Below are 14,667 nucleotides of genomic sequence, written 5' to 3'. Positions count from 1 at the left end.
CCTCCTGGAGAGATGGGGAATATGACAGTCTCCTGGATGCTGACCTGGTTTTACAACCTGGCTGGAGACTTCTGTTCTCTCACCATCTCTGAATCTGAACACATACTTACTGAACACATACATACTATTTTACTGCTTGCAGGAGTTACTTGATATGGAATAGAGTTCCATGTAGTACTATGCACCTCCCATAGTCTGTTCTGGACTTGGGGACGTTGAAGAGACCTCTGGTGGCATGTCTTTTGGGGTATGCATGGGTGTCCGAGCTGTGTGCCAATAGTTCAAACAGACAGCTCGGTGCTTTCAACATGTCAATACCTCTCACAAATACAAGTAGTGATGAAGTCAATCTCTCCTTCACTTTGAGCCAGGAGAGAATGATATGCATATTTTTAATGTTAGCTCTCTCTGTACATACAAGGGCCAGCCGTGCTGCCCTGTTCTGAGCCAATTGCAATTTTCCTAAGTCCATCTTTGTGACACCTGACCACACGACTGGACGGAAGTTCAGGTGCGACAAAACTAGGACCTGCCTTATTGATAGTGCTGTTAAGAATGCAGAGCAGTGCTTTATTATGGACAGATTTCTCCCCATCCTAGCTACTGTTGTATCAATATGTTTTGACCAAAACAGTTTGCAATGGAAGGTTACTCCAATCAGTTTAGTGTCCTCACCTTGCTCAATTACTACATTATTCATTACAATATTTAGTTGAGGTTTAGGGTTATATTTAGGACTAACTTATTCCTTTCCACCCATTCTGAAACTGACTGCAGCTCTTTGTTAAGTGTTGCAGTCATTACAGTCGCTGTGGTAGCTGACGTGTTTAGTGAGTAATCCGCATACATGGCATGTCGTTAGTAAAGATTTTAAAAAGCAAGGGGCCTAGACAGCTGCTCTGGGGAATTCCTGATTCTACCTGGGGGGGGGGATGCAGGGTGGTATGCTGCTGGCTTAATAAGTGTAAGTGCTTGTTGAATGTCCTTCCCTTTAAGCGTGCTGACAGTCTGTCAATTTGTTTACTGAAAAATAGCATTGGATCTGGTCAAACACATCCAAATGGTTGGTAACAGGCTGATTAGTCGGCTATAACTTTTGCTTCCCTCCATGCCCGAGGGAACACATTTTCTAGTAGGCAATAGTTGAAGATATGGCAAAAAGGAGTGGCAATATCGTCCACTATTATCCTCAGTAATTTTCCATCCAAGTTGTCAGACCCGGTGGCTTTTTCACCTCTTCCACACTTACTTTACGGAATTCAAAATTACGATGCTTGTCTTTCATAATTTGGTCAGATATACTTGTGTAGTGTCAGCGTTTGTTGCTGGCATGTCGTGCCTAAATTTGCTAATCTTGCCAATTTAAAAAAAAATATTAAAGTATTTTGCAATATCAGTGGGTTTTGGGATGAATGAGCCATTTGACTCAATCAATCAAATTTATTTATAAAGCCTTTTTACATCAGCCGATGTCACAAAGTGCTGTACAGAAACCCAGCCTAAAACCCCAAACAGCAAGCAATGCAGGTGTAGAAGCACAGTGGCTAGGAAAAACTCCATAGAAAGGCCAGACCCTAGGAAGAAATCTAGAGAGGAACAGGCTCTGAGGGGTGGCCAGTCATCTTCTGGCTGTGGCGGGTGGAGATTATAACAGAACATGGCCAAGATGTTCAAACGTTCATAGATGACCAGCAGGGTCAGATAATAATAATCAGCGGAGTTTTCCTTTTTGCCCAAAATGTAATTTAAGGTGCTCCAAAGCTTTTTACTATCATTCTTTGTCATTTATCTTTATTTCATAGTATAGTTTATTCAGTTTTGTCACAATTTCTCAATTTGCTGTATGTTTGCCAGTTAGTTGTACAGCCAGACCTCTTTGCCATTTATTTAGCTTCACCCTTCTCAACCATACAGTTGCACCCCCTTTTGCCATCAGAACAGCCTCAATTCGTCGGGGAATGGACTCTACAATGTATCGAAAGAGTTCCACAGGGATGCTAGTTAATGTTGACTCCAATGCTTCCCACAGTTGTCAAGTTGTCTGGATGTCCTTCCACCTTGTTGGTGTCACGTCCTGACCATTGTCGTGTCTTTGGCATCATTAAAACTGAAGACTTATTTATCAAATAACTCTAATTATTATTACGCGATTTAAACTGATTAATCATGTAACTGTAATTAACTAGGAAGTCGGGCCACCAAGGAAAATATTTAGATTACAAAGTTATAATTTTCCTAATATAACTTTCAGATATTTTAATGTCTGATCACTTAGTCTTCTGATTAATGAGTTATTCTTTACCTCACGTTCTTTACCTCAAGTCTCATTCCAAACGTCGTAAATGGTTGGTTATCTGCACGAACCCAGTCTTCACTATGAGTCATCCATACATCAATTGTCTTAAAATCATTTATTTACTAACTAAGTAATTCACAGAAATGCATAACACAAACAAAGTAGATATGGTTACAAAGAAATGATAGAGGAATGTGCCCTAGTGGGCTAAACCGGCATGACGGCTTGTTAGACAAAAGGGGAGTGGGGGTCAGCTGAGAAGGCACTACAGAGTTGATAATTATAACAATTGAAATGCTAATCCTTTGCACATGAACGCTCACGCATTCGGGAACAATTGCAATCAATATATATATTTATGCTCAGTGTGTCGTCGGGATCTCTGTTGAAAAGTTTGTTTCTGTTGAAGAGTCTGTCCGCCCTCTCTCTCTCTTTGTCATGGTTAGAATGGATAGTTCAGAGTGACATTCATTCATGTCGTTATAGTATAGATATTTCGGCGGTTGTCGGTCTTCGCGTTCAATGATACCGAATTCCTAGCTGCAGACTAGTAAATAATATCAAAGACTTGTTCTTATTCTGTCGGTATCGATAGTCTAAGAGTTTAACCACGTGGTATGGTTAAAAGATTCAGCCATCTACTCAAACCTTAGCTTATACTCAGGTTTATGGTCTCTACTCAAACCCTTGGCCCTCTCGTGGTAAGCTGGTCTGCAACCTTTAGCCATCTAGGTAAGCTCGGTCTGGTCTCAAACCTTAGCTCTCTTGTTATCGAGGTAAGCTGGTCTGGTGATAGAAAACCTGGGTGGGGGTTTTATTCGGAAGAGCGGAAAAGGGCCTGTCCCATGACGCCAGACAATAACTGTGCTCATGGGCGGTCCTCTGATTTAGTTAAACTCCGAAGGGAATTGGAGTTTCCTTCATTAAACAGTCCAAAATCACATTACACAATTTCACAAACAGTTCCTTCCTCACTCATTCATTTTATACAACAATTAGATGTAAGCCTCATAACTGAGGCTATTTTATAAACAGCGTTATGGTAATGTGACCATATTGTCTCATGAGTTTCACAAAATTGTACCAAACGGACCAGTTCGTAGCTGGATTCTTCACCGATCTTTTATACCTTCTCCAGAACATAAATGTTGTTCGGTTCTCCAGTTCTGTGAGGTGGAAGAAATTCCTTTATTCTCTCTATGAATCTCACTCTCTCTCTATACTGTGGCCATGAGGAGATAATCTCCTCCAGGAATTTACGACCTATTTTATTCATCGTCTTTAAAAAATATATATCGTACAAAAGCTGTCTATTACCTAGCCCTGCTACTACCATACCCTGTTCAAAGGCACTTAAATATTTTGTCTTGCCCATTCACCCTCTGAATGGCATACATACACAATCCATGTCTCAATTGTCTTAAGGCTTAAAAATCATTATTTAACCTGACTCCTCTTCTGTATCTACACTGATTTGAAGTGGATTTAACAAGTGGCATCAATAAGGAATCATGGCCTTCGCCTGGTAAGTCTATATCATCGGAAGAGCAGGTGTTCCTAATGTTTTGTACACTCAATGTATTTGGCCTCAATTGTATGTGCTGAATACCACATATACTACAGATCTAATGTGTTTGTTGTTTAACCTTAAGTCAAATTTGAACTCATGTCCAGAGTGGATATAAGGCAGAACATGTTTTCATCCACACACGAGACCATGCAGTGAGACTATGTTGTCTGTTTCAGCGGGACCTTCTGGCAGTGCAGCGGTTAGTGTGGCACAAAGCCCTGGTTGGGGCCCTGAGGGAGAGCAAGATGATCCTGGCCAGCAGCACCCAGAAAGCCGTCAGACTCAGCCTCTACCCCTACCTCTGTCTGCTGGATGAAAAGGACTATGTAGACATCATGATCCAGGTATATAACCCGCTGAATACTATCAGTATATTGGTGCTTGGGTCATACACACATATGTTGTTTTAAATATCACCTTTTTGAAATGTGATGATCTGAATGATCCAAAGTTGAATTTGACTTTCCGCAATGTTCTGCGCTCGGATCCCTCAGGTAAAACCCACTGAATCCCAGCAGTATCTATGACAGTGGGTCCTATAGACCTCTGGTGTATTTAGAGTTCAGGGTTGAGGTTTATTTAGCAACTTTGTAGCATTGCATAAAATGTAATTCTATAAAATACGGATAGTCTGTGGTCTTTGTCTGTGGTCAGAGTCTGTCCAACCTGCCTCCCAGTGGGGAGTCTCTCCACATCCTGGCCAAGGAGATAGGCAACCGGGTCCACAACATGTTCTGCATCCGCACGAAGGGACACAATCAGATGGTGGACAAGCTTAGCCATATCTACAATGAATATACTGAGCTACTGGCCAAAGACTCTAAGGTATGACACTCCTCCACATCTGGTCTTTATCTGTTCTTTATCTGCATGCAATTAGAAGACGTATAAAATAATTGACCTACTGTTTGACTTAAAGAAAACCTCCTTACTGTGCCTTGCAGGTGTTTGACGTATTGCCTAGGGAGCGATGGTGGAAGCTGGAGGCGGAGCATAGCTCTGGTCCCTCCCTGCTGGGGGACGAGACCCACTGGCCTCACATGGTGGTGGTGGAGCTGGGTACCTACCTGGTGGACCTCATGGTCAAGCACATGAAAGTGAACAGCGACATCCTCAGCTCTGCCTACGACCGAAAGCTCATCCCTGTGCTCTACCACATGTACACCTTCCGTAGTAACAAACAGGTAAAGAATATACTCGAGTGGAATTGTTAGTTGAAGTGATTTTATGCCAGTTATTTTCTCCCAATTTATTCACCCAATTTCCCAGGCTTAGTGTTGGTTCCTCAGCTCATGCCTTAATCTTCACGTCGGCATTTATGAGCGAAATCGATCAGTAGTGCAGCAGTGAAAAGCAGCCAGAACATAACAGGTGACCTTGGTTTTGGACAGGGCTGTCTGTCATAGCTTCTCCATCTGTCTTCAGCTCTCCTCTCTCAGCTCAGCTCCCTCATATTACTCTCTGCCTGCACGGTCTGGCTCATGGGCATATGAATTATAAAACCGCTTTCCCTGCAAGAGTGGACGGTGGTGCAGTTGAGTAAGACGAATGGCTTCCAAACTAATCCTTTTTTTACTGTCCCCTTAATTGGCTGGCTGATTTACTGTCCTGGGATAACTGACAAGGAAATGAAGACACTTTCTATTTTGTCCTCCGAGGCCTCGTTCCTGGTTGGGGGGGGGGGAAGCACCTGCCGGCGTCTCAACCTGGTGGACTTGATGTGCTTTGACAGTGGAGTCCACTGGGTTTCGAAGCTTGTCTCTGGCCACCCATCCTTCTGCTGTGCTGGCTCAGAGGGATAGAGAGTAGGCCAGCAGGGGTGCAGCCTAATGATTTTACAGCATGCACAGTTAGGCTCTGCCTGGTTGATGGACTGAATCTGTTATAATATCTCTCTCTCTCTCTTTAGCTCTCTCTGTGCACTGTTGGTTTATACTGTAGTGCTCTACAATGCTGTTTCTGTCTGGGTTTGGATGGTGAAGCCTTTCAGGGAGTAGTTAGTTCATCTCCGGCTGTCACGTGATTAAAACTGCTATGAACTGGGTTCCCGAGTGGTGAAGCGGTCTAAGGCACTGCATCACAGAGATAGAGGCGTCACTACAGACCTGGGTTTGATTCCAGGCTGTGTCACAACCGGCCGTGATCGAGAGTGCCATAGGGTGGTGTGCAATTGGCCCAGCGTCGTCCGGGTTAGGGGAGGGTTTGGCCGGGGTGGCTTAACTTGGCTCATCGTGCTTTAGCGAATCCTTGGGGCAGGCCGGACGCCTGCAGGCTGACCTCGGTTGTCAGTTGAATGGTGTTTCCTCTGACACATTAGTGCAGCTGGCTTTTGGGTTAAGTGGGCGGGAGTTAAGAAGCGTAGTTTGCTGGGTCATATTTCGAAGGACGCATGACTCGACCTTCGCCTTCTGAGCCTGTTGGGGGGTTGCAGCAATGAGACTAGATTGAAATTGAGATTGTAAAAAATTATAAATAAAACTTCTATGAACTAGACACCTTAGCTGAAGCCATGATTAATGTGTTGTCACAGCAAATAAGCGTGCCTGTTTTACTGAAGCTTAATTGAAACGTTCACCTCTGTTTTGAGCATATATTTGATTGGACTGGTACTGGATTTGTATGATTTGTATTTAATTAGATCTCTCGTGTTGTGATTGGCTCCAGGTCGGCTTCATAAAGCCGCACCCCATCCTGACGCAGATGCAGCAGGACGCCATGGACACCACGCTGACCTTTGACTCCTACGTGATGCCCATGCTGTGCCCCCCCGTGCCCTGGACCTCGTCTAAATTCGGAGCTTACCTCCTCACCCCTACCAAAATGATGCGTGCGGTGGAAGGCGCCAACCAGCATGAGATCCTGCTGGAGAAGTGCCAGGATGCTGACCTCCATGCCGTGCTGGACTCCCTCAACCAGTTGGGCAACGCGGCCTGGAGGATCAACCAGCCCCTGCTGGACATCATCATCTCCATCTTCAATGACAAGGGTAGCGAGAAGCTGGACGTCCCGCCGCCCAACTCCGAGGCTCCTAAGATTCCCCGCTACAACCAGCAGGACTCGGCCACCTTCACCTCAGCCGAGAAGGCCCACCTGAAGAGGGAGGTGGTTAATGCCAAGAAGAAGTGCAGTGAGATGCACAGCCTCAGGATGGACGCCCTCTATAAACTCTCCATCGCCAACCACATGAGGGACGAGGTCTTCTGGTTCCCCCACAACATGGACTTCCGTGGGCGCACATACCCGTGCCCGCCCTACTTCAACCACCTAGGCAGCGATGTGACCAGGGCCGTCCTGGTGTTTGCGGAGGGGAAGCCCTTAGGGCCGGGCGGGCTGGAATGGCTGAAGATCCACCTGGTCAACCTGACGGGCCTGAAGAAACGCAGCTCGCTGGCTGGCAGGCTGGAGTACGCCAACTCCATCATGGACGACATCCTGGACTCTGCAGACAACCCCCTCATCGTCAGTCTGCTAACAATGTTTTCTGTTTCTTATCATACTGTTGGAGCTCGTAGATTGAGATTATTATTCTACCCACTGGGAGATAATCGAACCGTTGAGTAGTAATGTTGTGTATCTAGTACTGCATTGTCTATGAGTATCTAGTACTGCATTGTCTATGTTTCCACGGCAGGGTAAGAAGTGGTGGCAGAATGCAGATGAACCCTGGCAAACCCTGGCCTGCTGTATGGAGATAGCCAACGCCGTCAGGTCACCTGACCCCACACACTTCATCTCCCACTTTCCTGTACATCAGGTAATGACGTTGACCTCTAGCCCCTACCACTTGACCCTCCATGTAGATCTGAAAGGATTATATAGGTACAGTTGAAGTCAGAAGTTAACATACACTTAGGTTGGAGTCATTAAAATTTGTTTTTCAACCACTCCACAAATTTCTTGTTAACAAACTATAGTTTTGGCAAGTCGGTTAGGACATCTACTTTGTGCATGACACAAGTCATTTTCCCAACAATTGTTTACAGACGGATTATTTCACTGTATCACAATTCCAGTGAGTCAGAAGATTACATACACTTAAGTTGACAGTGGCTTTTAATCAGCTTGGAAAATTCCAGAAAATGATGTCATGGCTTTAGAAGCTTCTGATAGGCTAATTGACACAATTTGAGTCAATTGGAGGTGTACCTGTGGATGTATTTCAATGCCTACCTTGTAACTCAGTGCCTCTTTGCTTGACATCATGGGAAAATCAAAAGAAATCAGCCAAGACCTCAGGAAAAAAATTATAGACCTCCACAATTCTGGTTCATCCTTGGGAACAATTTCCAAACGCCTGAAGGTACCACGTTCATCTGTACAAACAATAGTACGCAAGAATAAACACCATGGGACCACGCAGCCGTCATACCGCTCAGGAAGGAGACGCGTTCTTTGGTGCGAAAAGTGCAAATCAATCCCAGAACAGCAGCAAAGGACCTTGTGAAGATGCTGGAGGAAACAAAAGTATCTATATCCACAGTAAATCTAGTCCTATATCGACAGCAAGGAAGAAGCCACTGTTCCAAAACCGCCATAAAAAAGCCAGACTACGGTTTGCAACTGCACATAGGGACGAAGATCGTACTTTTGGTAGAAATGTCCTCTGGTTTGATGAAACACAACCGTGAAGCACGGGGGTGGCAGCACCATGTTGTGGGGATGCTTTGCTGCAGGAGGGACTGTTGCACTTCACAAAATAGATGGCATCATGAGGAAAGAAAATGATGTGGATATATTGAAGCAACATCTCAAGACATCAGTCAGGAAGTTAAAGCAGTCAGGAAGTTAAAGTTAAATGGGTCTTCCAAATGAACAATGACCCCAAGCATACTTCCAAAGTTGTGGCAAAATGGCTTAAGGACAACAAAGTCAAGGTATTAAAGTGGCCATCACAAAGCCCTGATCTCAATTCTATAGAAAATGTGTGGGCAGAACTGAATAAGCGTGTGCGAGCAAGGAGGCCTAGCAACCTGACTCAGTCAGGAGGAATGGGCCAAAATTCACCCAATTTATTGTGGGAAACTTGTGAAAGGCTACCTGAAACGTTTGACCCAAGTTAAACAATTTAAAGGCAATGCTACCAAATACTAATTGCGTGTATGTAAACTTCTGACCCACTGGGAATGCGATGAAAGAGCATTCTCTACTATTATTTTGACATTTCACATTCTTAAAATAAAGTGGTGATCCTAACTGACCTAAGACAGGGAATTTTTACTAGGATTAAATGTCAGGAATAGTGATAAACTGAGTTTAATTGTATTTGGCTAAGGTGTACGTAAACTTCCGACTTCAACTGTAGGTGTAAGCAATATGGTCATCCAGCCTAAATGGTGTGTTCAGACATCAGTTAGCTTCTGTCTGTTGGCTGGGCTCTGGCTGTGTAGTAGAGCCAGTGGTAGAGCAATCTGCAGGGGTAAGAACAATCGGTGCCCAGTTAAAAGAGCTGAGCAGCCCATTGACCTTGTCTTTCTCTGCTGCTTCAGGACTCCATCCATGGCCACGGTTAATCTTTTATTTGCCACTCCAATAAAAGTTGCTTGCTTATTTGCTCTCTATTTTCCTTTCTATTCTTTTCGAGTCTCTCTCTCTCTCTCTCTCTCTCTGTCTGTCTCTGTGAGAAGTCAAGGTCCAGATGTTTTTTGGAATGAGCGTAGTAATTTGACTGGTACCTAATTGTCTGTTACTCTAGCCTCGGGAAAATTTTAATCTGTGGGCTATGTCATTGTTGAATGAAACGAATGCTGCCAGCAGTATCACACCGCCTACTCGACTCCATCCACCAGTCTTGTGATCTGTTATAGGGTTGCATCTCTCTCTCTCTCTCTGTCTCTCTCTCTCTGTCTCTCTCTCTCTCTCTGTCTCTCTCTCTCTGTCTCTCTCTCTCCTCTCTGTCTCTCCTCTCCCTCAGGATGGCTCGTGTAACGGCCTGCAGCACTATGCAGCCCTGGGTCGAGACGTGATTGGTGCCACCTCTGTGAACCTTATTCCCTGCGAGGAGCCCCAGGATGTCTACAGCGGGGTGGCACAGCAGGTCAGTCAGCCTGGGCACCAGAGGGTGCAGTGGGAAGGGGTTCTAGTTAATGCTGGGGTGGTTGAATCACCATTCCCTTACCACCTGATTCAGATGGGTTGGGTTAAATGCGGAAGACACATTTCAGTTGAGTGCATTGTAGTAAAACTGACTAGGTATCCCCTTTTCCCTTTCCCTTATACTGTAGTAATAACACCAACGGTCAAAACAGCTTGGCTGTAATGCCCAAATTCATGTTCTATTTAACTTCCTATGTCCTTGATGAGTGTCTTACATTATTGAGCTTCTTTATTTATTTACTTGGGTGGTTGGACTCCTAGGGAATGACAGTCTACCTGTTTTTTTTCCTTAGAACAGTCTATAATAACAGCACCTGCTCTCCTCAGCCTTACATCAGGCTTACTTTGCCTCTTTGCCCCAGAGCTCCTCTTTGCCCCAGAGCACCTCTTTGCCCCAGAGCACCTCTTTGCCCCAGAGCACCTCTTTGCCCCAGAGCACCTCTTTGCCCCAGAGCACCTCTTTACCCCAGAGCACATCTTTGCCCCAGTTCCTGCAGAACAGAAGGCACAGCCCAAGGATTCTGCTCTGAACATGCGGCTCATTTTAAGGGGAAATAATTTGAGGCTAATAGTGAGCCTATTGATTTTAGCACCGGTGAGAGTGGAGAGTGTTTATGCTGTGATAAAAAAGCACAGTGCGGCCATGCCAAAAACATCAAGCCTCATTTAACTGGAGCAGCAGAGTACATTGAGGAGTTCTCAATGAGCTGGGCTACCCGTCAGAATAGTGCTGTGTCAGTGCTCTCTGCTCTCTCCTACCTCATTGTCCACTCACCCCTGGGAGCTCTGATTAGAAAGCAGCTGATGAAATCATCTCTGCTCTGAGTCCTAGGGAGGAGAAACACCTCCTGTACACACAGGGCCCCAATCATCCAGGTTACAATGTTTACAGGAAGTATACACCCGGTGTAACTTTAAAGTGATTGCAGTTCATTGATTCAGACAGTACACTTATATAACTAGTACAGCAGGTTCTGTACAGGCTAAACAGCCAAGTGCTGCCTAAGCAATTGCTCTATTGAGGCAGTGTGGTAGCTGTGTCGTAGGCACTGACAGTCTAAATCATTGTATTGTCTGTAGCACACTGAGTCAATGTGGTGCTCTTATGCTCCCAAATAATGCTCTGTGCCTGTCAGAGTCAGTGAATGATACTATTGTGAGTCAGTGCGATTCCCTTTGGACAAGATGACAATGTGTTTGGTGCTCTCTGTGGGTTTTCTAGGTGGAAGAGTTCCGTGCGCGGGATGCGGAGAAGGGTCTGAAGGTCGCCCAGGTGCTGGAGGGCTTCATCAGCAGGAAGGTGGTGAAGCAGACGGTGATGACGGTGGTGTACGGCGTGACGCGCTACGGAGGACGCCTCCAGATAGAGAAGAGGCTCAAGGAGATTGATGACTTCCCCAAGGTAAGGCCTACCAGTAGTCTCCAGTACCTCAGTGAGGACAATAAAGATTGGTTCCATTTATCCATCCTCGGGTGTTGGCTAAGCTATACCATTATACTAGTGTATACCGATACCACGGTAGTATCACGGTACCAAAACGTCATGATACTTATGATACCAGCATTTTAGAATACCGTAGTACCATTTTATATGATACTACCAAATTTTCGTCCCCTACTGATCTAAAGAACCTTCTGGAGCCTGTTATAAAATGTTTATATATTCAGTTGAATTGAAGCGACAGCCACCAGTCTCTGGTATGCGCCGGTCCAATAATATACACTTCACTTTCATGTTGCAACTGTAATCAGCCAGCAGTATCCCCTTCCAGCCATCACTCACCTGCTTCTCTCCATCCACTCTTCCTGCACATCTGTTCCTCCATCCATTTTGTAAATATAATTTAGGGGATGCAGACCCTGATGAGTCTTCTGGTGTTACATTGGAGCAGCGCGCAGAGCGTGCAAAGTTGACATAATTTCATTGACTGTTACCAAGAGCACAGGCTGGTCTTAGTAGACTGCAGGTTCACTGTCATGCGCAGCCTCTGAGTGCCTGAGAGGGGAAATGGACAGGCATGCTTGCAGCTTTACAGCAAAGAAATGGCTTGTCTCTAGCTTAAACGGTTAAAAAGAATATGACCCATAATAACGGAGATAACTTTTATTCTTTCTATCGGGATTCATGAGTATTTTACATAATTTCACAAACAATGTCACGGGCCGTTTTAAACTATTCCTGGGTTGCAAATTATTGGTTTGATAACAAACAACGTTGTTTAGTCATGTTACCTAGCTAGCTGACAACTTGGTAACTTGACAGTAGGTCTACGCAAATTTGATTGGCACAGGATGGAAAAAAAAGGGTCTGCTACGCATGAGATGTGCTTCAAAGGTAGGATTTGTAAGCCTAAACTATTTTAAAAAATCTCTCTTTCTGGTGCTCCTTAAATTCTGTTTGGTGTTAAACATTTTAAAAGTTGGGAGCAGTGTGTGTACGAGCAAATCAGCCATTCTATGCAGTATTCAATTATACAGTGTGAAGTTAAATTCAACGTGATGTATTGAGTAGAAATGTGAATTTAAGTGACAGGTTTTTGCGTAGCACATGCGCAGAACGTTTAGAAAACATGAATAAGCGCCTGGGGGCGAACAGGACATTAGGCCACTCAGATTTTTCGATACTACTCGATATTGTGATACTTGGACTGGTATCGTAAGTAACATTTTGGCATCGTGACAACACTACATTATACTGCTGTAAAGTAACTGCCACATATTAGCTGTTATTGTAGCTGTTTTGTTATTTGTTTTTTAGTTTTAACCTTTTATTTAACTAGACAAGTCAGTTAAGAACAAATTCTTATTTACACTGACGGCCTACCAGTGAACAGTGTGTTAACTGCCTTGTTCAGGGGCAAAACGACAGATTTTTACCTTGTCAGCTTGGGGATTCGATCCAGCAACCTTTCGGTTACTGGTCCAGTGCTCTAACCACTAGGCTACCTTCCGCCCCTTCTGTAGCATTTGACCACTTCAAATCCCCAAAGAGAGCTGTTGTTGGTTTTTATGATGTCACTATGTACTTTCTAGATGAATACTTAACAGTATTATATAACAATCTCCTATATCATATGACTGTGTTACGAGAAATGGCATACACAGCGATACATTCCCATGTGTGTCATACTGATGACTGATGTCATTCACTGTATATCCATCTATGATAGCCATTGATTTTATTGATCTTTAGGTACTTCACACAAGCACGTAGGCCTGTTATAATACAGTAGCAAGGGTGCAACTTTCACTGGGGACAGGGGGGACATGTCCCCCCCCAACATTCAGAAATTCAATTTCTGTCCCCCCTAGAGTTTATTTTCTCATAGCCAGAGAGATGTTAACATTTGTAATTAGTTCAACAGGGAATCTGGGAACAGTGTAATGGGAAATGATTACTACAGTGGAACAGCTGGGGAAACCGTCTGATCATACTGAGATTTATATACCACTGTAATGTGACAATCGTACTTCTCATAACCTTTTAGTTCAACGCAGCAATATCACCATGAATTTAATACCCCTATTCTCAGTAAAATTCTATGCCAAAATCATTGATACCTATACAAATGGTAATTGTCTCCTCATAACCTACTGTATTATGGTAATTGATAACAGTAGAGAAAGTAACAGTAGAGAAAGCCCCCCCCCCCCCCCCCCCCCCAGTTGATACAATCATACAGTTGAGTATGTAGATGTGGTGGTTGGGATGTCAATAGTTACAGTGGAGTCAGGGGTAATGAGAGTGCTGATGGCAGTTCCGTGGCCTCACAGCCTGTCTAAGTGGCCCTGTGGTAGGGTACAGTAAAACCTCTGTGCTCCCCCAACAGCAGAACTGGGAAGGAGTTGGGATTGACAGGCAGCAGCTGGGAGCTAGTGGCACCACACACTGATATCCATTTTTTGTTTCTGCTTATAATTTCCGACATTTTGGTAGGCTATGTGTTAGTCGACTTGTCTATAATTAGATGGGGCTTCTCTTTTGTCATTATGTTGCCCTAGAAGACTAAATAAACCTTTGCGCAACAGAATAATGTAATAGATCGATATTATTAATTATTCAATTTTGTTGAAATTGGTAAAGTTTTCTGTCATCTTTCGTGGAGCAAAAACGTCTAGGGACTGGCGAGAAAATAGAATAATGCAACAAAAAACTGGGAGAGATTTTCTGTGCAAAATGTCCTAATGACATCAGTTTAACCGGTGGTAAGGAGAAAGAAAGCTGTGAAAACGACCCAATGTCTTTCTAATAAGATTTCAGTTCGGCTTAGATGCATATTTTATGTGGTTAAAATACTATCCGATTTTATGACACTGTTATGATAAAGACAGCACCTCTGCAGATGGTATATAACTGAGCATTGCATTCTCTCAAGATGCAGAAAAATATATATATTTCTCCAGTCCAGTCCAAATTTTGCCTACATTTGGTGTATCATTTTACTCGAAGAAATGCTTAATTTTGCAGGAGTTATTATTGAGGCTATGGCCTTATTCGCACAGGACTAGTATTACTAGAGAACGTTCTTTCTCTTTTTTCTATTATTTTACAGATATAACGGAAGGCTGGAGTTTTTTTTTTTCTATGCGTGAAGATATTTCAACAAGTCCAGGCGATAACAGGCTACACTTATATCTCGAGCTTGGTTACCAAGTTTCTAAACCTTACCAAACCATCTTTGATATAGTGTCGCTATTATATTTGAAA

At 43.9% G+C, this 14,667-nt stretch overlaps 1 protein-coding gene across 1 annotated transcript in view; it reads left to right on the top strand.

The window, feature by feature from the left end:
• Positions 1–14,667, top strand: part of LOC120054763 (DNA-directed RNA polymerase, mitochondrial-like) — a 93,931-nt gene that overhangs the window by 39,475 nt on the left and 39,789 nt on the right. The window contains exons 7-13 of the mRNA XM_039002347.1: positions 4,043–4,210; positions 4,521–4,691; positions 4,811–5,050; positions 6,531–7,325; positions 7,498–7,620; positions 9,778–9,900; positions 11,182–11,361. Coding sequence (XP_038858275.1) covers positions 4,043–4,210; positions 4,521–4,691; positions 4,811–5,050; positions 6,531–7,325; positions 7,498–7,620; positions 9,778–9,900; positions 11,182–11,361 — 1,800 coding nt within the window. The remainder of the gene's footprint in view (positions 1–4,042; positions 4,211–4,520; positions 4,692–4,810; positions 5,051–6,530; positions 7,326–7,497; positions 7,621–9,777; positions 9,901–11,181; positions 11,362–14,667) is intronic.

Source organism: Salvelinus namaycush, chromosome 10 (genome assembly GCF_016432855.1).
Source record: "Salvelinus namaycush isolate Seneca chromosome 10, SaNama_1.0, whole genome shotgun sequence".
In the NCBI taxonomy this organism is placed as follows: Eukaryota; Metazoa; Chordata; class Actinopteri; order Salmoniformes; family Salmonidae; genus Salvelinus; species Salvelinus namaycush.
The sequence above is the reverse complement of the archived record's forward strand: the minus strand, read 5'-3'. Positions and strand labels throughout refer to the sequence as shown.